At 46.5% G+C, this 27,063-nt stretch overlaps 1 protein-coding gene across 5 annotated transcripts in view; it reads right to left on the reverse strand.

Annotated features, from left to right (window-relative positions):
- NAV2 (neuron navigator 2) overlaps positions 1–27,063 on the reverse strand; it is a 479,602-nt gene that overhangs the window by 159,869 nt on the left and 292,670 nt on the right. For all 5 annotated transcript variants that reach the window (XM_073578323.1, XM_073578321.1, XM_073578320.1 and 2 more), the window contains one exon: positions 7,435–7,552. In XM_073578323.1, coding sequence (XP_073434424.1) covers positions 7,435–7,552 — 118 coding nt within the window. The remainder of the gene's footprint in view (positions 1–7,434; positions 7,553–27,063) is intronic.

Raw genomic sequence — 27,063 nt, forward strand, 5'->3', positions numbered from 1 at the left:
AGCAGCCCTGGAAGTTCGCCTCAGCTCTTTGGTCAGGCTGGTGTGCCAGGGCTGTCTGTTGATTTTGCGAGTTTTGGTATGTGTAAGTGGGGCAGCGGATTCCAAAGCTACAGCTATTGTGGTGTTATATAGAGCGGCAGCGTCATCCGCATTGTGTAAGGAACTTATATCTGTAAGAGGGAGGAGGGATTCAGAGAATGAGTGTAGGTCAAGGTGTTTAAGATTCCTGCGAGGGTGTGAAAGTTTGTGGGGTGGGGATTGTAGACATGGAGTGAAGAGGGAAGAGAATGTGAGCAGGTTGTGGTCAGAGAGAGGAAGAGGTGAGTTAGAGAGGTTAGATAGGGAGCAGAGGCGGGTGAAGATGAGGTCCAGTGTGTGGCCATCTTTGTGGGTGGCTGTAGAAGACCATTGAGTGAGGCCGAAGGAGGAAGTGAGAGATAGAAGTTTAGTGGCAGCTGAGAGGGAAGTGTCAATGGGGATGTTGAAGTCGCCCATGATGATAGTAGGGATGTCCGCGGAAAGGAAATGAAGTAACCAGGTGGTGAAGTGGTCAAAGAAGGTGGTGGCTGGCCCTGGGGGGCGGTAGATGACAGCCAGTTGGAGGTTGGAGGGGGAGTAGATGCGCACAGAGTGCACCTCAAAGGAAGGGAGGGTAACAGAGGGTGGCAGTGGGATTGGGGTGAAGGAGCAGGTATCTGACAGGAGAAAACCAACTCCTCCACCATGTTTGCTGCTGGGGCGGGGGGTGTGAGAAAGGTGGAAGCCGCCATACGAAAGTGCAGCAGGAGAGGCTGTGTCAGAAGGGGTGAGCCAGGTTTCGGTGATGGCGAGGAAGGAAAGTTTGGTAGTAACAAAAAGATCATGGATGTAGGAAAGCTTGTTGCAGACAGAGCGAGCGTTCCACAGAGCTCCTGTTAGTGGGACTGGGGAAGCGGGGGCTGGGTGAATGGGCATAAGGTTGGAGAGGTTACGGAAGGTTGTGATAGAGTGTGGATGGGAGGTAGAAATGACTGTGGGAATGTGGTGAGGAGGACCAGGATTTGGAGAGATATCACCAGCAGTGAGAAGGAGCAGAGAAAGTGTTAGCAGGTGGGAGCAGGAGAGGGCTGTCTGTGTTTGGAGACAGAGGATTGTATGTTAAGGAACAGTTTTGAGGCGGAGGTGAGGTGGATGGGGAGGATTGAAGAAGAGATGAACAGTTCCTTACTAGGAGTAGGGATTAGGGGAATTAGCAGAAAGTGAAGGATTATTGGGGTGAAAGTGAAAACCTGCACCTCAAAAACATTTCTAGAATTCGACCTTTTCTTACCTTTGACTCTGCAAAAACTCTTACTGTTTCTCTTATTCATTCTCGTCTCGACTATTGTAACTCTCTTCTAATCGGTCTCCCTCTTACCAAACTCTCCCCCCTCCAATCTGTCTTGAATGCTGCAGCCAGGATCATATTCCTCACCAATCGTTACACCGATGCCTCTACCTTGTGCCAGTCATTACACTGGCTACCCATCCACTCCAGAATTCAGTATAAACTTATTACCCTCACTCACAAAGCCCTCCATGGCTCAGCACCACCCTACATCTCCTCCCTTGTTTCAGTATACCACCCTACCCACGCCCTCCGTTCTGCTGATGACCTGAGATTAGCATCCTCAATAGTCAGAACCTCCCACTCCCGTCTCCAAGACTTTACACGTGCCGCGCCAATTCTTTGGAATGCACTTCCCAGGTCAATACGATTAGTCCCCAATACCCACAATTTTAAGCGTGTCCTGAAAACGCATTTATTCAGACTGGCCTACCACCCCAACACATTAACCTAATCTATCCCTGTGTGGCAGAGCTAAAAGTTTTACCATAACCAGGTTCCCCGCATCATGTTCCCACATGCTTTATGCCTCCATTAGCCCTCTGTGTCTGTACTGTTACACACTTAACATTATGACTGGTCCATACAATCAGGGTAACTGTTACCACCCACCTTTCGTGTCTCCCTCTTTCCTCATAGAATGTAAGCTTGCGAGCAGGGCCCTCACTCCTCTTGGTATTTGTTATAATCTACTGTATGTGATTATTGTTATGCTGTAATGTCTATTGTCTGTACAAATCCCCTCTGAAATGTAAAGTGCTGCGGAATATGTCGGCGCTATAAAAATAAAATTTATTATTATTATTATTATAAAACAAACAGAAACATTGTTTACAGTGACTGTGTCCAGTTACCTTCAGTTCCCTTCTGGTTCAATTCTGGTTTTAATTCTTAAATTAATCTTCACACTTCTAGAACACACTTATAGGAATCACAATGCAGACTGAAGTCTATGCAGACTTGTAGAAATGCTGTAGATATAGTATATCTTGACTTCAGCAAAGCATTTGACAAAGTCTCTCATACAATCCTTATTGAAAAAATGACTAAGTATGGAATGGACAAGGCAACTGTTAGGTGGATTCATAACTGGCTTAGTGATTGGACCCAGAGAGTGGTCGTAAATTGCTGCACATCCAGTTGGAAGAATGTCTCAAGTGGGGTACCACAGGGCTCTGTCCTGGGCCTTGTATTGTTCAACATCTTTATCAACGATTTAGATGAAGGAATTGAGGGTAAACTGATTAAATTTGCTGATGACACAAAGCTAGGAGGGATAGCTAATACTAGAGAAGAGAGAGAGAGGATTCAAAAAGATATAAATAAACTGGAGAAGTGGGCAGCAACTAACAGAATGGTTTTTAACAGGGAAAAATGCAAAGTACTACATCTGGGCAATAAAAATGAAAAAAGCATATACAGAATGGGAGGAATAGGCCTAAGCAACAGCACATGTGAAAAAGACTTGGGTATACTAATAGATCACAGACTGAATATGAGTCAACCGTGTGATGCAGCAGCAAAAAAGGCAAATGCAATTCTAGGATGTATTAACAGAAGCATACAGTCTAGATCACGTGAAGTCATTATTTCCCTCTACTCCTCTTTGGTCAGACCTCATCTGGAATACTGTGTCCAGTTTTGGGCACCACATTTTAAAAAAGACATCAACAAAGTGGAGCAAGTTCAGAAAAGAGCAACCAGAATGGTGACCGGTCTGCAAACCCTGTCTTATGAGGAAAGGTTACAGGATTTGGGATTGTTTAGTTTGCAAAAGAGAAGACTGAGAGGAGACTTTATAGCTGTCTACAGATATCTCAAGGGCTGTCACATTGTAGAAGGATCAACTTTATTCTCATTTGCACAAGGAAAGACAAGAAGCAATGGGATGAAACTGAATGGGAGGAGACACAGATTAGATATTAGAAAAAACTTTTTGACAGTTAGAGTGATCAATGAGTGGAACAAGCTGCCACGAGAAGTGGTGAGTTCACCTTCAATGGAAGTCTTCAAACAGAGGCTGGACAGACATCTGACTGGGATGATTTAGCGAATCCTGCTTTGAGCAGGGGGTTGGACCAGATGGCCCAGGAGGTCCCTTCCAACTCTACGATTCTATGATTCTTACCTGTGGCACCTAACAGGTGTTGGCAATAACTAAATCACACTTGCAGCCAATTGACATGGATTAAAGTTGACTCAACCTCTGTCCTGTGTCCTTGTGTGTACCACGTTGAGCATGGAGAAAAGAAAGAAAACCAAAGAACTGTCTGAGGACTTGAGAAACCAAATTGTGAGGAAGCATGAGCAATCTCAAGGCTACAAGTCCATCTCCAAAGACCTGAATGTTCCTGTGTCTACCGTGCGCAGTGTCATCAAGAAGTTTAAAGCCCATGGCACTGTGGCTAACCTCCCTAGATGTGGACGGAAAAGAAAAATTGACAAGAGATTTCAGCGCAAGATTGTGCAAGATTGTGCGGATGTTGGATAAAGAACCTCGCTCGACTAACATCCAAACAAGTTCAAGCTGCCCTGCAGTCCGAGGGTACAACAGTGTCAACCCATACTATCCGTCGGCGTCTGAATGAAAAGGGACTGTATGGTAGGAGACCCAAGAAGACCCCACTTCTTACCCCGAGACATAAAAAAAGCCAGGCTGGAGTTTGCCAAAACTTACCTGAAAAAGCCTAAAATGTTTTGGAAGAATGTTCTCTGGTCAGATGAGACAAAAGTAGAGCTTTTTGGGCAAAGGCATCAACATAGAGTTTACAGGAGAAAAAAAGAGGCATTTAAAGAAAAAAAACACGGTCCCTACAGTCAAACATGGCGGAGGTTCCCTGATGTTTTGGGGTTGCTTTGCTGGCACTGGACTGCTTGACCGTGTGCATGGCATTATGAAGTCTGAGCACTACCAACAAATTTTGCAGCATAAAGTAGGGCCCAGTGTGAGAAAGCTTGGTCTCCCTCAGAGGTCATGGGTCTTCCAGCAGGACAATGACCCAAAACACACTTCAAAAAGCACTAGAAAATGGTTTGAGAGAAAGCACTGGAGACTTCTAAGGTGGCCAGCAATGAGTGCAGACCTGAATCCCATAGAACACCTGTGGAGAGATCTAAAAATGGCAGTTTGGAGAAGGCACCCTTCTAATATCAGGGACCTGGAGAAGTTTGCCAAAGAAGAATGGTCTAAAATTCCAGCAGAGCATTGTAAGAAACTCATTGATGGTTACCGGAAGCGGTTGGTCGCAGTTATTTTGGCTAAAGGTTGTGCAACCAAGTATTAGGCTGAGGGTGCCAATACTTTTGTCTGGCCCATTTTTGGAGTTTTGTGTGAAATGATCAATGTTTTGCTTTTTGCTTCATTCTCTTTTGTGTTTTTTCATTTAAGACAAATTAAATGAAGATAATAATACCAAAGAATTTGTGTTTGCAATCATTTTCAGGAAGAAACTCAGTATTATCTGACAGAATTGCAATACTTTTGGCCACAACTGTATGGCAAGTGAAAATACCTACAATGCCCAATGTGAACTAACGTACATGTATAACAGTGTTTTTTACAAGCGAGCTGGTGCTTTTATTTTAAAAAATTTGTACATGCACATGCATGTTGGCATTTTTCATGTCTTACAGAGGTAGAGAAGCCTATGACAAAAATGTCTGAAAAATTGTTATACCACGCAATCTGGACAAAAAACCCCACATCAAAATAACACAAAAACCCCTCATAAATGTATTAAAAAACAAGTGGTGTACTCCGCAATGTCAGCAGTCTCATAGAGAATAAATGGCGCAGTGGTGTGCACGCTCGGCCAGCCATCCATTTTTATGGGACAAGTTACAGCTAGATCATTGGGGTCCCAGCAATCAGATACCCACAAGATCGCTGCTAATCCCACTGTAAAAAAAAAAAAGTTTTTTACCTATGGAAGTACTTCCATGCACTTCGAAGAAGCCATCCAAGTGCATGGACACGCCCCACTGCTCTCCCAGCCTGATTTGCATATGACATGTACACTAGATTTCTCATGCCTGACACATCGGATCTCTTTATTAGAGGCCGAGCACCTATACAGACATACCAATAGTCCATTTGTAAAACGTGCTGACAGACCATTGATGAGGTCTCATAGGTGGAGATAAATTGGGCAGAAAATTAACCGTGAAATGATGATGATGTGGAGGAGACCATGAACGAGCAACACTGGCGGCTCATCTGTATAGATGTTTCACGGTCACTGGTCTGGTAAACCAATCAACAGTCTTCAGGGATCTAGAAAGGACATGCTGTGACTTGTAGTACCTGACCCATAGACATTAAGAGGAAAAGTACCGTATTGCAAACTATCACTTGGCTCCCACACCTTACTGTCCATGGCTTACAATCCCGGGCTGGGTCGTGGTTTACCCAGAGTATTTTACAGTATCGTCTTCCTAACAACCTCTCAAGAAGTCAGAGATGCAAATAAAGTCCGTGGAGCCTCATTTAAGAGTCTCAAACATGGGACTAGCCAGAATCCTACTCCACACTGATGAGGGGCAACACCCCGAAACAGCTGTCTGTGGATGGATACCTGGCCTTGGTGTTTCCCTTGTCATATCTGTAAACTCGTAAAGAGCTGGATAGTGACTTAAAGGGCCACTTAATATGGTGGTAATGGTGGTTTCCGAAAGGAGCCACTCCTTGGCTGGGTCCTTCCCTGGAGGAAGATCTGGCTAGTCCCGTGTTTGAGACTCTTAAATGAGGCTCCATGGACTTTATTTGCATATTCGTATTTCACAGGGAGCAATGCACCTAGGATTTCACTGTTTGAGCTCCTTTGCCGGCTGCCGCAGTGTTTTCTTTGACTGGTCTCTCTGAGGTCAGTGATTGTTTCGTGAAGAAGTCAGAGATGACACCAAGGATGAAACCGTCCCCGCACACTTCACAGCCAGGTGTGATCCTGCACCACACACAGAGCCATCCGCAAACAGACGGATACAGGACCCCAGTGTGGGGGACAAGTCAAAACGGAGCTGGAATGCCGGTATAGTGTTCATTACGCAGGAAGAAACTTGCACGTTCCCGACCAAGACATCTAAGGAGCGAGAGGAGAACAAGCTGTGTAAATTGATACACCCCCCTTATGAATGAGGTTACCTGCTAATTAATATGGAGGGTTTCCAAAAGCTGCCCCACGAGTGGTGTCCAGAAACGCAGCTTGACTGTACTAAAGCGAATAAACCTAAGCTGCAATACCAGACATGACCATGAACAGGTGTGGCGCTCTTTTCAAAGAATGCAGCCATGTTTTTCGAATTTTGAACCACCCCTCAAATCTATTTGTGGTGCCACAACCTACTAATGAGGGAAGTTGCCATTTTCGCACGGTTGCTGGCTTAATCCACCACATTTTTCAGACCATTTTTTGCTGTGCTTTTTGTTTGACCGGTGCATTTACGTCTATATTGCAATATACAATGTGTTTTGCGGAATTTTTTTGGGTCAGTGGTAGAAATGAGCAAATCGATTCCCAGGACCAACAACCAGTAGAGTTGTCCGTGGCTGCCGAACAGGAGCCCTGAAACCTGCCGCCTGCCTGCCAGAATCCCGGCACCTCTTCTGATTTGTAGGACACCATGATCGTGGCGTGACGCATGCATGATGTCGTGCTGGGCCTGCTGATCAAAAGAGGCGAAGGGGGCGCTAGTAAGTAGATGTGCCTCTCGTTCAGCGGACATAGAATAATGATGTGTTCACTGGTCCTTTTATTTTCTTAAAGCACCATGAGTATGGATTTTTTTTTCCAGGAGATCCCCCCCATAGGTTTCTCTACAGGACTTGAAAAATTCCCCAAAAAATACATTACTACAACTATAAATAAAAAAAAAACACCAAAAGGCTTGTAAGAAAAACTCTTATTTAGGAATGGAAAAAACAAACGACCTCACGGTGTGCAGGTCAGACACCCCACCTCCTCTTGCAAGTGTAGAAGTCTTGGTAAATGGGGCTGGAAATTCTCGTTCCCACACGGACCCTATAGGTAAACGCCAGCCTTCCTGACACACCGAGGACCGATGTCACTCACCCACAACTTGGATGATGTCCGCCAGCAACACTCCATCCGTCACATCTTGCTGCAGGTCTTTAATCAGACGCTTGTGCCCAGATTTTGCCAGGTAGTGGTTAGCCCAGTCCGTGTAAATCTGAAAGAAGAGAGAAACATTGAGTGAGGCTCGGACTACGTCTCCCCCCGATTATGCAGACAGGACCCAGAAGAGTGAGGGGCCCATTAACATTCAGGAGAGGCTCCTAATCTACATTCGCTCTCTAGTACCAAGTGCTTTTCTTCTCTGGAGCTCGCCGACATCACAGCTCTGGATGAGCGCGGCTCTACCATCCCCTCAGCCGGCGGGGCCATGCCTCATTTGCCTGCAGGACATTGTTGGGGAGATTAGCAGCTCCGTATAGTGCTAACGTGTTTGTTTTCAAACTCCCCAATCACCACATTGGCCGCTGCTGTGACCCCACACGCTGAGCCCCCCCACACTGATCCGGCAGCACAAAGCCTGACTGCTCCTGCCAGCAGCTGCCCACCACCCAGCACCGGCAGGTACAGGAAGTATGGCAGGTCCTGGCCAATAACAGTGGGTCATACTGTAACCCTACCTATGTGACGGTGGTCCTTTACAGTAACGTTTAGTAGCCCCATCATAGTCGCGCACACTCAGCTCAGCTAAGCATGCATAGTGATCCCTATGAAGTAGTAATAAGGGGTCTTACACTCTCCTAGATGTCAGGAGACATTTCTGGTGTTCTCAGGAAGCTTGACATTGCCTTGATATTACGTGCAGGTCCTGTGAAAGCTTGTGGGGGCCGCACCAGGAATGTGCCAGGGTCCGGCTATCCTTCTCTACAGTCACTGATTGCGCAAATATTTACCCACTAAACACAATTACACCCAGACAGGGCGGTAAGGGACGGTTTATGGCTGGCGTAAAACTGGCTGTAAATGGGAAGGTGACGCAGCCTCTGTAACATCGCGCACATCGAAGACCACCATTACTGGAGCCAAGGCGGAGGTAAAGCCCACCTTGTACCCGGCCTGCGACACAATATACACTGCCTGCGTCAGAGTATACAAATATATATCAGAAGCCTCCATACGATACTCATGCCTGATACTACAGGTCACAGCTTCGACAAGACTGACATCCTCCCCTCCTGAAATACTTTGTGCTGCTGAGACACTGCAAACCTCGACTACGGTCTGTGATCTCCCACTTTACTTTCTACTGTTCACATGAAAGTGATGACAGTGTCTTTCCCTCAACACATCCCGCTCTCCTGAAATACTCTGCGCTGCTAATGAACCTGCCACTTTGATCATAGACCCTGATCAGTTGCCTCAATTTCCACGTCACATCACCTTCCGCCCTGTCATTACCAACATCATAACATGAGTGGGCAGCTCACTATCCTCCATGCTCTTCTCCTGAAATACTCTGCGCTGCTAATGAACCTGCCACTTTGATCATAGACCCTGATCAGTTGCCTCAATTTCCACGTCACATCACCTTCCGCCCTGTCATTACCAACATCATAACATGAGTGGGCAGCTCACTATCCTCCATGCTCTTCTCCTGAAATACTCTGTGCTGCTAACACACCTGTTCCTTTTCATTATTCGGCCCTGATCGCCTATCCATCTCATATCACCATAATGTGCCGCCCTGTCCTACCCAACAACATAGCATGAGTGAGCAGCCCATTACCCTCCATGCTCTTCTCCTGAAATCCTCTGTGCTGTTAGTAAACCCGCACTTTAGATCAGACCTGGGCAAAGTGTGGCCGCATACCAAGATAGCCATGGGGCTGGAAACCAAAGGTCCGCGGGTCACACGGTGCCCGCCCGCTGGCTCTCTCCATTTTCTCCCTAGGCGCAACCACCGGGAGGAGAGAGAAGTCCAGATCCCCAGGGAATGGGACCAAGGTAGGTAAGTATGTGATTTTTTTTTTTCATGTGTATGAACATGGGGAGTCTATGGGGGTGACAGACAGCACATGGGGATGACAGGCAGCACATGGGGAGTCTATGGGGGTGACAGGCAGCACATGGGGAGTCTATGGGGGTGACACAGCACATGGGGATTCTATGGTGGTGACAGGCAGCACATGGGGAGTCTATGGGGGTGACAGGCAGCACATGGGGAGTCTATGGGGGGTGACACAGCACATGGGGATTCTATGGGGGTGACAGGCAGCACATGGGGAGTCTATGGGGTGACAGGCAGCACATGGGAAGTCTATAGGTGTGACAGGCAGCACATGGGGAGTCTATGGGGGGTGACACAGCACATGGGGAGTCTATGGGGGGTGACACAGCACATGGGGATTCTATGGGGGTGACAGGCAGCACATGGGGATTCTATGGGGGTTGACAGGCAGCACATGGGGATTCTATGGGGGTTGACAGACAGCACATGGGGATTCTATGGGGGTTGACAGGCAGCACATGGGGATGACAGGCAGCACATGAGTCTATGGGGGAGACAGGCAGCACATGGGGAGTCTATGGGGTGACACAGCACATGGGGAGTCTATGGGGGTGACAGGCAGCACATGGAGTCTATGGGGGTGACACAGCACATGGGGAGTCTATGGGGGTGACAGGCAGCACATGGGGAGTCTATGGGGGTGACATGCAGCACATGGGGAGTCTATGGGGGTGACAGGCAGCACATGGGGAGTCTATGGGGGTGACAGGCAGCACATGGGGAGTCTATGGGGGTGACAGGCAGCACATGGGGAGTCTATGGGGGTGACAGGCAGCACATGGAGAGTCTATAGGGGTGACAGGCAGCACATGGGGAGTCTATGGGGGAGACAGGCAGCACATGGGGAGTCTATGGGGGTGACAGGCAGCACATGGAGAGTCTATAGGGGTGACAGACAACACATGGGGAGTCTATGGGGGTGACACAGCACATGGGGAGTCTATGGGGGAGACAGGCAGCACATGGGGAGTCTATGGGGGAGACAGGCAGCACATGGGGAGTCTATAGGGGTGACAGGCAGCACATGAGGAGTCTATGGGGGTGACACAGCACATGGGGAGTCTATGGGGGTGACAGGCAGCACATGGGGAGTCTATAGGGGTGACAGGCAGCACATGGGGAGTCTATGGGGGTGACAGGCAGCACATGGGGAGTCTATGGGGGTGACAGGCAGCACATGGGGAGTCTATGGGGGTGACAGGCAGCACATGGGGAGTCTATGGGGGTGACAGGCAGCACATGGGGAGTCTATGGGGGTGACAGGCAGCACATGGGGAGTCTATGGGGGTGACAGCACATGGGGAGTCTATGGGGGAGACAGGCAGCACATGGGGAGTCTATGGGGGTGACAGGCAGCACATGGGGAGTCAATAGGGGTGACAGACAGCACATGGGGAGTCTATGGGGGTGACAGCACATGGGGAGTCTATGGGGGAGACAGGCAGCACATGGGGAGTCTATGGGGGAGACAGGCAGCACATGGGGAGTCTTTAGGGGTGACAGGCAGCACATGGGGAGTCTATGGGGGTGACACAGCACATGGGGAGTCTATGGGGGTGACAGGCAGCACATGGGGAGTCTATGGGGGTGACAGGCAGCACATGGGGAGTCTATGGGGGTGACAGGCAGCACATGGGGAGTCTATGGGGGTGACAGGCAGCACATGGGGAGTCTATGGGGGTGACAGCACATGGGGAGTCTATGGGGGTGACACAGCACATGGGGAGTCTATGGGGGAGACAGGCAGCACATGGGGAGTCTATGGGGGAGACAAGCAGCACATGGGGAGTCTATGGGGCTGTCGTGCAGAACATGGAGAGGCTATGAGGGTGACAGGCAGCACATGGGGATGACAGGCAGCACATGGGGAGTCTATGGGGGTGACAGGCAGCACATGGGGAGTCTATGGGGGTGACAGGCAGCACATGGGGAGTCTATGGGGGTGACAGGCAGCACATGGGGAGTCTATGGGAGTGACAGGCAGCACATGGGGATGACAGGCAGCACATGGGGATTCTATGGGGGTGACAGGCAGCACATGGGGAGTCTATGGGGGTGACAGACAGCACATGGGGATGACAGGCAGCACATGGGGATTCTATGGGTGTGACAGGCAGCACATGGGGAGTCTATGGGGGTGACAGGCAGCACATGTGGAGTCTATGGGGGTTGACAGGCAGCACATGGGGAGTCTATGGGGGTGACAGGCAGCACATGGGGGTGACAGGCAGCACATGGGGATTCTATGGGTGTGACAGGCAGCACATGTGGAGTCTATGGGGGTTGACAGGCAGCACATGGGGAGTCTATGGGTGTGACAGGCAGCACATGGGGAGTCTATGGGTGTGACAGGCAGCACATGTGGAGTCTATGGGGGTTGACAGGCAGCACATGGGGAGTCTATGGGGGTGACAGGCAGCACATGGGGGTGACAGGCAGCACATGGGGAGTCTATGGGGGTGACAGGCAGCACATGTGGAGTCTATGGGGCTGTCGTGCAGAACATGGAGAGGCTATGAGGGTGACAGGCAGCACATGGGGATGACAGGCAGCACATGGGGAGTCTATGGGGGTGACAGGCAGCACATGGGGAGTCTATGGGGGTGACAGGCAGCACATGGGGAGTCTATGGGGGTGACAGGCAGCACATGGGGAGTCTATGGGGGTGACAGGCAGCACATGGGGAGTCTATGGGAGTGACAGGCAGCACATGGGGATGACAGGCAGCACATGGGGATTCTATGGGGGTGACAGGCAGCACATGGGGAGTCTATGGGGGTGACAGACAGCACATGGGGATGACAGGCAGCACATGGGGATTCTATGGGTGTGACAGGCAGCACATGGGGAGTCTATGGGGGTGACAGGCAGCACATGTGGAGTCTATGGGGGTTGACAGGCAGCACATGGGGAGTCTATGGGGGTGACAGGCAGCACATGGGGGTGACAGGCAGCACATGGGGATTCTATGGGTGTGACAGGCAGCACATGTGGAGTCTATGGGGGTTGACAGGCAGCACATGGGGAGTCTATGGGGGTGACAGGCAGCACATGTGGAGTCTATGGGGGTTGACAGGCAGCACATGGGGAGTCTATGGGGGTTGACAGGCAGCACATGAGGATTCTATGGGGGTGACAGGCAGCACATGGGGAGTCTATGGGGGTGACAGGCAGCACATGGGGAGTCTATGGGGGTGACAGGCAGCACATGGGGAGTCTATGGGGGTGACAGCACATGGGGAGTCTATGGGGGTGACAGGCAGCACATGGGGATGACAGGCAGCACATGGGGATTCTATGGGGGTGACAGGCAGCACATGGGGAGTCTATGGGGGTGACAGACAGCACATGGGGAGTCTATGGGGGTGACAGGCAGCACATGGGGAGTCTATGGGGGTGACAAGCAGCACATGGGGAGTCTATGGGGCTGTCGTGCAGAACATGGAGAGGCTATGAGGGTGACATGTAGCAGTATATAGGGAGGCTGTGTGACGCTCGTGCTGTATATAGGGAGGCTGTGTGGGGCTCATGCTGTATATGGGGTGGCTGTGTGGGGCTCATGCTGTATATGGGGTGGCTGTGTGGGGCTCATGCAGTATATGGGGAGTCTGTGTGGGGCTCATGCTGTATATGGAGAGACTGTGTGACGCTCATGCGGTATATAGGGAGGATGTGTGGGGCTCATGCTGTATATAAGGGGCTGTGGGGGGTTCATAAAATATACAGAAGGGGCTGTGCTCGGGTTCAAAGATATATAGGGGAGTGTTAGCATACTTAATTCTGCTCAATATTAAGTGATACAATTAATATATTAATATTGAGTAGAATTAATTTCAAGCTATTGGTTCGGCCCTCCACAACAGTCATGGTCTCTCATGTGGCCCCTCGGGAAAATTGCCCACCCTGCTTTAGATCACTAGTCTCTAATCTCCTGCTCATCTCTATTCACATCATATCGCCATCATATGCCATCCTGTCCTTATCAACGTCATAGCGTGAGGGGACAGCATACTGCCCTTCAATCTTCTCCTGAAATACTCTGTGCTGCTGGGAACCCGGCTCCTTCATAAATCTTAGCCTCTGTTTTTCCCCATTTCCCCCTTCTGTCCATGTTATTTGCAGGGCAATTATTACATGTATAGCAGAGCTAACATCGCGCACACCAGACGACCGCTGAGCAATGACTACTATGATAAAGGCATGAATCATGTCGGTCTCTAACCCTGAAGATAAAAGCGATGCAGGATGAAAGCAATGGACTACCAGACGTGTGTCAGCTCAGGCAGCAGGCAATGCAGCCAACCGGTATAACACCTGCCTGGAAAACCCAAAAATGAGTAACGATCATTCACCTGGTCTACAGCAGGAATCGCGGGCACTTCATTGTTTCACTTTACGGTGCGCTGGAGCTTTAAGGCGTGTGGGAATATTTTCAGGGAGTGATGTCATATAATGTCGCCGAGAGTCATGGGTGGTAATATACGGATGGCAGCAGCGATGGGCTCTACGGTCATTATACAGTGACTGATCTCTCCCTCCGAAAAAGAAAAAAAGCCCCTAAAAAGTGTCATGTTCCTGTAACGAATCCTCACAGCATGAAAACACATTCTCCTGGCGACAGTCATTGGCGTGCAGCGTGGTCTGACTCAAGCTCTGATGATTCAGCCGCCCTGTCAGAGACCCCCTTGTCCTGTACAGGGGGCGCAGCCCGCTCCTCTATTGTCAGCTGACAGGGCCTGTCACAACACTCAGCCCCATGAATACGAATGACGGATCCAAAGCCCACTGTGGGGAAGGGGAAAGGTCAGGGAGCGGCGGCCACGTCCAAGAAATCACGTCAGTAACGACCTTAGAGGCTAATGGCTATGCTGTGCCGCTCTATAGGCTGTCCAATGCGCGGGCAATGAAGAGCTTGTGCCACGCACAGATGTAGCAGAGCCGAGCTTTTGGCGGGCGCACACGAAGCACATGTGTTTGTATGTTAGTGAAAATGGCTTACAATTTACCAAATGTCCCCAAATTACAAGGATCATTACAGTATTATTCTGCTAATATGGCATCCAATAATCTAGAACTTTGGGCTCCAGTAATGAGATATTAAGCAGATTTTTTGTCCCCCTTTTATGGGAGCATAACTTTGTATTCAGAAACAGCGCCATTCTTGCCCATAAGCCGTGCCTGGCATTTCATCTTGGACCAGTGCAGCTGTGTACAGTGTTAAACAGTTTTCAGGTAAAAAAAAAAAAAAGCCTTATTCACCATCCCCAGGTCTAGCACTGAGTCTCCGCTGCTTCGCTGGCATCACGTCAGCCAAACACTGAGCTTGTCGGCTCTGCCACAGTTGACAACAGAGTTGAGCTCACGGATTGTCAGCAGTGCAATCAATGTGAAATCAGCTCTGCAGACAACAATATGCACCAGGAGCAGCTGCAGAGACTCGGCGCTGGACCCGGGGAGGATGAGTAAAGCTCTTTTTTTTAAACAAAATTTAAAACTGCAGCTAGGAGGCGGGTGTTTTTCGGAAACAAGAAAACCCCTTTATTGCAACTGCACCCCACCCATAATATAGTTTGTCACGAACAGAGCATGCACGCATTATAGTCTACATGTCCGGGTTTTGGGGTGGTTGATACTGCAAAAAAATATAAAAAATATCTTGGTTTTTGTTCCAAATCACAGGTCAAACTTGCAAATGTACGTCAGTGAGTCTGTGGGAAAAAAAAAAAAAGAAAACCGTACAGCCCTCGGATGCCCTTCATGCGATATACAAGTGCAGTCTGCTTTTTGACTACTTATTAAGTAAGCAGAAGAAGACTGGACATTTTTCTTTTGCAAATGAGAAAAACAGATGCCAAAGTGATGATAAAAACAAACACACGGACATAATGGGATAAAGCTGGATCCATCACATTGATGACAAGTGGTTTTCACGTACGAGATAAAAAAAAGGAGGCCTGACTTCTATGGGTCCGAACATCACATGGGCAAGAAAAAGGCTTGTGTGAATAAGCCTATACCAGTGGTCCGCAACATGTGGCTCTCTGGGCATGCTGGGAGTTGTGGTTTCCCAACAACTGGAGAGCCACCGTTTGGAGACAAGAACGGTCAAGAGGCACAATAAATGCACTAACCTGAACAAAAACCTTGGAAACAATGTCGTCAGTCAAAATAGGTCTACAGAAGATACTATGATACTTGTAGTCCTACACAAAGTACAGACAAGACACACCGATAACACAGCGCTTACTCTTTTATAATGGTTGAAGGAACTTTTACTTCCATTCCGTTCAGGGACCCAGAACCTCAGGCTAGCTGGCATGGTCGGGCATAGGAGATCCTGCTTCTCGGGGGGCCCCTCGCTCAGATACTGAGGTCTTCCAGAGTGTCAGGCAGTACGGGGTAATTTTAGCCCTATGCCTTGAGCAATCAGATCCCGTTACACTTCAGGGTCCTGGGATTAGATTGAGTGGGCAGTCTTCCCTCCCTGATGTACTCTCTGCCATCTACTGATGAGTGACACAACTTTTCCTATAGCATTCGTGTGTCTGCAGGTGTGTGCAGTGTACTGTACAGAGGTTGTGGTAGCTGGAGGCACTGGAGACCTCTACACATTAATTCAGATTTTGCAGCAAGGCCAGTGATTGCCCCGTGAATAGCAGTCCAAGACTGAGCCTCATCTTACATGCCACGAGGCCATCGGTTCACCAGTAGTGCTTGTATTAGTTCCATGGCAGGTTCACAGCAGCATATAAAAAAATATATTATTTGTATAAACTGTATAGAAGTCAGAATTTCATCCAGGAAAGTAGGACGATTTTCTTCTCACTTGTCTTCCGTGTACAATCCGTTTTTGTTTTTTTTACGTCAGCAACAATTACTCATTTACAGTTTCCGATGTTACATACAGAATTGCAATGTATCCATAAAAATGGATGCTATACCGTCGCTCTGTATGGCAGGCATTTTTTTACGCACCCATAGACTTGAATGGGAGAGACTGATCTGATTTACGTAGGAAAGTCAGGCATTCTGCAATTGTTTTTGATCGATTCAGTGGAAACAAAAATTGCTCAACTGCACGGCCTCATTGAATAATATGGCTCAATGCTGTCCGTTTTTTTTTCATGGACTGCACGTGGACCAAGAATATGGTGCGTGAATGAGCCCCGAGACAGATCTGTGTGGAGATTTTTTTTCTTTAGTCTTTACTGACTTCCAGAGGAAAAAAAAAAATAGGCAACCACATAAAGGAATCACATCAGGCATGGCATGAGTTTTCCTTTTTTTTTTGTTTTATAATATGTAGCACATAGATTGCAAACAACAAACAAACATACAATGTAAGGCCATGATGTAAGGCCATGTTCAGATGCTGATTTTCAAGAAAAGCTGCGGGTTTTTTTTTAAAGTTTTCCACTATAGAGATGCAATGCGGACCGCCAGCAATCTACATATACTGAACCATGTGAGTGGTATTCTTGGGAAGATGTTGGTGTAGAAACAGTGACAATAAGGCTATGTGCACACGTTGCGGATTTGCTGTGGATTGGCTAGTGATTTACAGTTCAATGTTAATCTATAGGAAAAAAAAAAAATGCTGTGCACATGCTGCTGTAAAATCCGCACGGAAACACAGCGGTTTATTTTCCGCAGCATGTCAATTCTTTGTGCGGATTCCGCAGCGTTCTTACACCCATTCCATTATAGGAATCCGCAGGTGTAAAAACGCAGGCGAAATCCGCAGGAAATCAGCATAAAAAACGCACAAATTTTGACCTGCGGATTCTGCAAAAATATGCAGATTCCACGCGGAAAGTTCCGCACAGCAATCCGCAACATGTGCACATACCTTAAGACACACGTCAGCGAGGGTTTCTAATCTGCAACAGAAAATGCTCTGATGTCGTAAGGGGAAATCAGATCCCTCATTTAGAACAATGACAGGTGTTTTATAGGTAGATCTGAAATCCTTGTGAAAATTCCACATTATCCTATGGGGCCGTGCACATGTTGGATATTTTCTTCGAACAGAGTCAGTCGCAGCATGTCCAAGTTTGATCTGATATTTGGACTGTACTTGGCCAAGCAAGTCAAGGATTGCGAGGAAAACATGGGACTGCACTTGGATGACATCTGAGTGCAGCCCAATTTCCACAGAGTGAGCAGAGTGTGATTAGCATAATTAACCCGATTCTCGTGGATGAGAAAACATACTGGGGATTGTAGTCATTGCAATCTCTATGTACACCTACAGCATCACTTTTTTGCATTTTTTTTCTAGTCCTAGCAAATGGCAACTAACAGTTTGCTACAATGTATCAGGACTAGAGTTGAGCGATACCAGCCGATACTTGAAAATATCGGATCGGAATGGATCGGCCGATCTTAAAAAAAAGTATCGGTATCGCCGATTCCGATACCGGAAGTCCCATTCAAGTCTATGGGACTTCCGGTATCGGAATAAGAAAAACCCTATTTTTGCCTTGTACAGCCTCTCTGGGGTCTGTACGGGCCTTTCGGGGGGCTGTGCCGGCCTGCCGGGGGGTCTGTGCAGGCTCCGGTGGTCTGTGCAGGCCTGCCGGTGGTCTGTGCAGGCTCCGGTGGTCTGTGCCGGCCTGCCGGGGAGCTGTGCAGGCTCCGGTGGTCTGTGCCGGCCTGCCGGGGAGCTGTGCAGGCTCCGGTGGTCTGTGCCGGCCTGCCGGGGGGCTGTGCAGGCTCCGGTGGTCTGTGCCGGCCTGCCGGGGGGCTGTGCCGGCCTGCCGGTGGGCTGTGCAGGCTCCGGTGGTCTGTGCCGGCCTGCAGGGGGGCTGTGCCGGCCTGCCGGTGGGCTGTGCAGGCTCCGGGGGTCTGTGCAGGCATCGTCCGATGGGACTACAAGTCCCATCGGACGATGCCTGCTACCATGACAGTGATTGACACATTAGCCAATGATGGGACAGTAGTAGTCCCATCATCCGGCTAATGTGTTGAATGTAAAAAAAATAAATTTACATGCTACATACATGCTACATACATGCTACATACTAAATGCATACTACATACATGCTACATACTAAATGCATACTACATACATAATACATATATACTACATGCATGCAACATACATACAACATATATACTACATGCATGCAACATGCATACTACATATATACTATATATGCTACATGTAACATACATACTACATATATACTACATGCTACATACATACTACATACATGCTACATACTACATACATAATACATATATACTACATGCATGCAACATACATACAACATATATACTACATGCAACATACATACTACATATATACTACATGCATACTACATATATACTACATGCATACTACATATATACTACATGCATACTACATATATACTATATATACTACATGCATACTACATATATACTATATATACTACATGTAACATACATACTACATATATACTACATGCTACATACATGCAACATACATACTACATACATACTACATACATAATACTGCCCGACTCTGCTGCCCGACTAATCCACCTGTCCCCCCGCTATTCCCCAGCTTCTCCCCTCTGTCAATCCCTTCACTGGCTCCCAATTGCCCAGAGACTCCATTACAAAACCCTAACCATGACATACAAAGCCATCCACAACTTGTCTCCTCCATACATCTGTGACCTCGTCTCCCGGTACTTTCCTGCACGCAACCTCCGATCCTCACAAGATCTCCTTCTCTACTCCCCTCTTATCTCCTCTTCCCACAATCGCATACAAGATTTCTCTCGCGCATCACCCCTACTCTGGAACTCTCTACCACAACATATCAGACTCTCACCTACCATCGAAACCTTCAAAAAGAGCCTGAAGACCCACCTCTTCCGACAAGCCTATAACCTGCAGTAACCACCGATCGACCAAACCGCTGCACGACCAGCTCTACCCTCGCCTACTGTATTATCACCCATCCCTTGAAGATTGTGAGCCCTCGCGGGCAGGGTCCTCTCTCCTCCTGTACCAGTTATGACTTGTATTGTTTAAGACTATTGTACTTGTTTTTATGAATACCCCCCTCACATGTAAAGCGCCATGGAATAAATGGCGCTATAACAATAAATAATAATAATAATAATAATACATATATACTACATGCATGCAACATGCATACAACATATATACTACATGCATGCAACATGCATACTACATATATACTATATATACTACATGTAACATACATACTACATGCTACATACATGCAACATACACACTACATGCTACATACATGCAACATACACACTACATACATGCTACATACATATATACTACATACAATACATACATATAGACATACAGTACATATAACATAGAGTACATACTTACCGTCACTTGTCACTTTGATCCCCGAAGCCATTGTCGTCTGAGGAATAAATATCAAAATAAAAAAACACCAATATACTTACCCCGATCCGCAGACGTCCACGAGGGTTCCACGTCCATCTTGCGTGGAGAACAGCAGCATCAGCTGATGCTACCGTTCTCTGCCAGCTCCAGGAATACAATGACGGAAGGTAGGTATCCTTCCGCACTGTATTCCTCCACCACTGTAAAAAAAAAGTCCCTAGTCTCACTTTATGCCATTGCTGCGTGGGAATTTCCCACGCAGCAATGGCATAAAGTGAGACTAGGGACTTTTTTTTTTTTTTTTTTAAAGTGGTGGAGGAATACAGTGCGGAAGGATACCTACCTTTCGTCATTGTATTCCTGGAGCTGGTAGAGAACGGTAGCATCAGCTGATGCTGCTGTTCTCCACGCAAGATGGACGTGGGACCCTCGTGGACTTCTGCGGATCGGGGTAAGTATATTGGTGTTTTTTTATTTTGATATTTATTCCTCAAGGGGACAATGGCTTCGGGGATCAAAGTGACAAGTGACGGTGAGTATGTACTCTATGTTATATGTACTGTATGTCTATATGTATGTATTGTATGTAGTATATATGTATGTTGCATGCATGTAGTATATATGCAGTATATATGTAGTATGCATTTTGCATGCATGTGGTATGTAGCATGTATGTAGTATGTAGCATGTATGTATGTTGCATGTATGTAGCATGTAGTGTGTATGTATGTAGCATGTATGTAGTGTGTATGTTGCATGTATGTAGCATGTAGTGTGTATGTTGCATGTATGTAGCATGTAGTATGTATGTTACATGTAGTATATATAGTATATATGTAGTATGCATGTTGCATGCATGTAGTATATATGTAGTATGCAGTTGCATGCATGTAGTATATATGTATTATGTATGTAGTATGTATGTAGCATGTATGTAGTATGTATGTTGCATGTATGTAGCATGTAGTATATATGTAGTATGTTACATGTAGTATATATAGTATATATGTAGTATGTTACATGTAGTATATATAGTATATATGTAGTATGCATGTAGTATATATAGTATATATGTAGTATGCATGTAGTATATATGTTGTATGTATGTTGCATGCATGTAGTATATATGTATTATGTATGTAGTATGTAGCATGTATGTAGCATGTATGTAGCATGTATGTAGCATGTAGTATATATGTAGTATGTATGTTACATGTAGTATTTATGGTATATATGTAGTATGCATGTTGCATGCATGTAGTATATATGTTGTATGTATGTTGCATGCATGTAGTATATATGTATTATGTATGTAGTATGTAGCATGTATGTAGCATGTATGTAGCATGTAGTATATATGTAGTATGTATGTTACATGTAGTATATATAGTATATATGTAGTATGCATGTTGCATGCATGTAGTATATATGTTGTATGTATGTTGCATGCATGTAGTATATATGTATTATGTATGTAGTATGTAGCATGTAGTATATATGTAGTATGTATGTTACATGTAGTATATATAGTATATATGTAGTATGCATGTTGCATGCATGTAGTATATATGTTGTATGTATGTTGCATGCATGTAGTATATATGTATTATGTATGTAGTATGTAGCATGTATGTAGCATGTAAATTTTTTTTTTTTTACATTCAACACATTAGCCGGATGATGGGACTACTACTGTCCCATCATTGGCTAATGTGTCAATCACTGTCATGGTAGCAGGCATTGCCCAATGGGACTTGTAGTCCCATCGGACGATGCCTGCACAGACCCCCGGAGCCTGCACAGCCCACCGGCAGGCCGGCACAGACCCCCGGAGCCTGCACAGACCACCGGCAGGCCGGCACAGACCCCCGGACAGTCGGCACAGCCCCCCCGAAGGCCCGAACTGACGGCGCATCATGATGCGCACAGACAGCGCATCATGATGACGTCATTTCGGCAGCCAATCAGAGCCACAAAAGTGGCTCATTGCATTTTGGACTTCCGATTCCGGTATACGATACGAAAAAAGTATCGGTACTCGGTATCGGAATTCCGATACGCCAAATATCGGTCGATACCCGATACTTGCGGTATCGGAAAGCTCAACACTAATCAGGACATGTAAAATGTATCTGTCTGGATTCCAGCAGTTGGGTAGATTGGATACAATTGTAGCACTTTATCAGCTGTGCGAAGAAAACCTCCAGAACTGATATAGGAAGTGAATGATTTCCTCGCCCGGTTCCGGCAGGTCGCAGCTCTCGCTCTTTACACGATTGACCTTATTACAAACGTCTCCTACAATTACACATGAATCCCACCAATGAAGAAATACGCTTGGGTTTCTTGACAACAATTAGGCGATTCCATTTTGAGACCTGTTAAACGTAATGTAATAAGCCGCTGATTTGCCATCTGTCCAACAGATGTATTGCTCATTACGGTCTGCCTGCGAGTTGGTGATCTCAATCTGTCTTGTTCTGCAGAGACCTTCAAGGTGAGAGCAAACAGTAGCTAGTGCCAAAGATGAAAACGGCCAACTTCTGATAATCCCGTGTCCTAGACATTGGTGTTAGTGCCAGATTACCAGAGATATGCAAAAAAGGTAGCGGTGTCATTATGGTTTTGGATCACTATGTCCTGAGTACAGTATATAGTCCATGTGTCCTAAGTATATATTCAGTGTGTCCGTTTTTACCATCAGGGTGTTATTAGTGCGTCCGTTTCTACCATCAAGGTGTTATTAGTGTGTCCGTTTTTACCATCAGGGTGTTATTAGCGCGTCCGTTTCTACAATCAGGGTGTCCGTTTTTACCATCAGGGTGTTATTAGTGCGTCCGTTTTTACCATCAGGGTGTTATTAGTGCGTCCATTTTTACCATCAGGGTGTTATTAGTGCGTCCGTTTCTACCATCAGGGTGTTATTAGTGCGTCCGTTTCTACCATCAGGGTGTTATTAGTGCGTCCGTTTTTACCATCAGGGTGTTATTAGTGCGTCCGTTTTTACCATCAGGGTGTTATTAGTGCGTCCGTTTTTACCATCAGGGTGTTATTAGTGTGTCCGTTTTTACCATCAGGGTGTTATTAGTGTGTCCGTTTTTACCATCAGGGTGTTATTAGTGCGTCCGTTTCTACCATCAAGGTGTTATTAGTGTGTCCGTTTTTACCATCAGGGTGTTATTAGCGCGTCCGTTTCTATCATCAGGGTGTCCGTTTTTACCATCAGGGTGTTATTAGTGCGTCCGTTTCTACCATCAAGGTGTTATTAGTGCGTCCGTTTCTACCATCAAGGTGTTATTAGTGTGTCCGTTTCTATCATCAGGGTGTCCGTTTCTACCATCAAGGTGTTATTAGCGCGTCCGTTTCTATCATCAAGGTGTTATTAGTGCGTCCGTTTCTACCATCAAGGTGTTATTAGTGTGTCCGTTTTTACCATCAGGGTGTCCGTTTTTACCATCAGGGTGTTATTAGTGTGTCCGTTTTTACCATCAGGGTGTTATTAGTGCGTCCGTTTCTACCATCAGGGTGTTATTAGTGCGTCCGTTTCTACCATCAGGGTGTTATTAGTGCGTCCGTTTTTATCATCAGGGTGTTAATAGTGTGTCCGTTTTTACCATCAGGGTGTTATTAGTGCGTCCGTTTTTACCATCAGGGTGTTATTAGTGTGTCCGTTTTTACCATCAGGGTGTTATTAGTGCGTCCGTTTTTACCATCAGGGTGTTATTAGTGCGTCCGTTTCTACCATCAGGGTGTTATTAGTGCGTCCGTTTCTACCATCAGGGTGTCCGTTTTTACCATCAGGGTGTTATTAGTGTGTCCGTTTTTACCATCAGGGTGTTATTAGTGCGTCCGTTTCTACCATCAGGGTGTTATTAGTGCGTCTGTTTCTACCATCAGGGTGTTATTAGTGCGTCCGTTTCTACCATCAGGGTGTTATTAGTGCGTCTGTTTCTACCATCAGGGTGTTATTAGTGTGTCCGTTTCTATCATCAAGGTGTTATTAGTGTGTCCGTTTCTACCATCAGGGTGTTATTAGTGCGTCCGTTTCTACCATCAAGGTGTTATTAGTGCGTCCGTTTCTACCATCAAGGTGTTATTAGTGTGTCCGTTTCTATCATCAGGGTGTCCGTTTCTACCATCAAGGTGTTATTAGCGCGTCCGTTTCTATCATCAAGGTGTTATTAGTGCGTCCGTTTCTACCATCAAGGTGTTATTAGTGTGTCCGTTTTTACCATCAGGGTGTTATTAGCGTGTCCGTTTCTACCATCAGGGTGTCCGTTTTTACCATCAGGGTGTTATTAGTGTGTCCGTTTCTACCATCAAGGTGTTATTAGTGCGTCCGTTTCTACCATCAAGGTGTTATTAGTGCGTCCGTTTCTACCATCAAGGTGTTATTAGTGTGTCCGTTTCTATCATCAGGGTGTCCGTTTCTACCATCAAGGTGTTATTAGCGCGTCCGTTTCTATCATCAAGGTGTTATTAGTGCGTCCGTTTCTACCATCAAGGTGTTATTAGTGTGTCCGTTTTTACCATCAGGGTGATATTAGCGCATCCGTTTCTACCATCAGGGTGTCCGTTTTTACCATCAGGGTGTTATTAGTGTGTCCGTTTTTACCATCAGGGTGTTATTAGTGCGTCCGTTTCTACCATCAGGGTGTTATTAGTGCGTCCGTTTCTACCATCAGGGTGTTATTAGTGCGTCCGTTTTTACCATCAGGGTGTTATTAGTGTGTCCGTTTTTACCATCAGGGTGTTATTAGTGCGTCCGTTTTTACCATCAGGGTGTTATTAGTGTGTCCGTTTTTACCATCAGGGTGTTATTAGTGTGTCCGTTTTTACCATCAGGGTGTTATTAGTGCGTCCGTTTCTACCATCAAGGTGTTATTAGTGTGTCCGTTTTTACCATCAGGGTGTTATTAGCGCGTCCGTTTCTACCATCAGGGTGTTATTAGTGCGTCCGTTTCTATCATCAAGGTGTTATTAGTGTGTCCGTTTTTACCATCAGGGTGTTATTAGTGTGTCCGTTTTTACCATCAGGGTGTTATTAGTGCGTCCGTTTCTACCATCAAGGTGTTATTAGTGTGTCCGTTTTTACCATCAGGGTGTTATTAGTGTGTCCGTTTTTACCATCAGGGTGTTATTAGTGCGTCCGTTTCTACCATCAGGGTGTCCGTTTTTACCATCAGGGTGTTATTAGTGTGTCCGTTTTTACCATCAGGGTGTTATTAGTGCGTCCGTTTCTACCATCAAGGTGTTATTAGTGTGTCCGTTTTTACCATCAGGGTGTTATTAGTGCGTCCGTTTCTACCATCAGGGTGTCCGTTTTTACCATCAGGGTGTTATTAGTGTGTCCGTTTTTACCATCAGGGTGTTATTAGTGCGTCCGTTTCTACCATCAGGGTGTTATTAGTGCGTCCGTTTCTACCATCAGGGTGTTATTAGTGCGCCCGTTTCTACCATCAGGGTGTTATTAGTGCGTCTGTTTCTACCATCAGGGTGTTATTAGTGTGTCCGTTTTTACCATCAGGGTGTTATTAGTGTGTCCGTTTTTACCATCAGGGTGTTATTAGTGCGTCCGTTTCTACCATCAAGGTGTTATTAGTGTGTCCGTTTTTACCATCAGGGTGTTATTAGTGCGTCCGTTTTTACCATCAGGGTGTTATTAGTGCGTCCGTTTCTACCATCAGGGTGTCCGTTTTTACCATCAGGGTGTTATTAGTGCGTCCGTTTCTACCATCAAGGTGTTATTAGTGTGTCCGTTTTTACCATCAGGGTGTTATTAGTGCGTCTGTTTCTACCATCAGGGTGTCCGTTTTTACCATCAGGGTGTTATTAGTGTGTCCGTTTTTACCATCAGGGTGTTATTAGTGTGTCCGTTTCTACCATCAGGGTGTTATTAGTGCGTCTGTTTCTACCATCAGGGTGTTATTAGTGTGTCCGTTTCTACCATCAGGGTGTTATTAGAGCGTCCGTTTCTATCATCAAGGTGTTATTAGTGTGTCCGTTTTTACCATCAGGGTGTTATTAGTGTGTCCGTTTTTACCATCAGGGTGTTATTAGCGCGTCCGTTTCTATCATCAGGGTGTCCGTTTTTACCATCAGGGTGTTATTAGTGTGTCCGTTTTTACCATCAGGGTGTTATTAGCGCGTCCGTTTCTACCATCAAGGTGTTATTAGTGCGTCCGTTTCTACCATCAAGGTGTTATTAGTGCGTCCGTTTCTACCATCAAGGTGTTATTAGTGTGTCCGTTTCTATCATCAGGGTGTCCGTTTCTACCATCAAGGTGTTATTAGCGCGTCCGTTTCTATCATCAAGGTGTTATTAGTGCGTCCGTTTCTACCATCAAGGTGTTATTAGTGTGTCCGTTTTTACCATCAGGGTGTTATTAGCGCGTCCGTTTCTACCATCAGGGTGTCCGTTTTTACCATCAGGGTGTTATTAGTGTGTCCGTTTTTACCATCAGGGTGTTATTAGTGCGTCCGTTTTTACCATCAGGGTGTTATTAGTGCGTCCGTTTTTACCATCAGGGTGTTATTAGTGTGTCCGTTTTTACCATCAGGGTGTTATTAGTGTGTCCGTTTCTACCATCAGGGTGTCCGTTTTTACCATCAGGGTGTTATTAGTGTGTCCGTTTTTACCATAAGGGTGTTATTAGCGCGTCCGTTTCTACCATCAGGGTGTCCGTTTTTACCATCAGGGTGTTATTAGTGTGTCCGTTTCTACCATCAGGGTGTTATTAATGCGTCCGTTTCTACCATCAGGGTGTTATTAGTGCGTCCGTTTTTACGATCAGGGTGTTATTAGTGTCCGTTTTTACCATCAGGGTGTTATTAGTGCGTCCGTTTTTACCATCAGGGTGTTATTAGTGTGTCCGTTTTTACCATCAGGGTGTTATTAGTGTGTCCGTTTTTACCATCAGGGTGTTATTAGTGTGTCCGTTTTTACCATCAGGGTGTTATTAGTGCGTCCGTTTCTACCATCAAGGTGTTATTAGTGTGTCCGTTTTTACCATCAGGGTGTTATTAGTGCGTCCGTTTCTACCATCAGGGTGTTATTAGTGCGTCCGTTTCTATCATCAAGGTGTTATTAGTGTGTCCGTTTTTACCATCAGGGTGTTATTAGTGTGTCCGTTTTTACCATCAGGGTGTTATTAGTGCGTCCGTTTCTACCATCAAGGTGTTATTAGTGTGTCCGTTTTTACCATCAGGGTGTTATTAGTGCGTCCGTTTTTACCATCAGGGTGTTATTAGTGCGTCCGTTTCTACCATCAGGG

The sequence above is a fragment of the Dendrobates tinctorius genome, unplaced genomic scaffold (genome assembly GCF_039654945.1).
Source record: "Dendrobates tinctorius isolate UK_male_01 unplaced genomic scaffold, ASM3965494v1 ptg000059l, whole genome shotgun sequence".
Classification (NCBI taxonomy): Eukaryota; Metazoa; Chordata; class Amphibia; order Anura; family Dendrobatidae; genus Dendrobates; species Dendrobates tinctorius.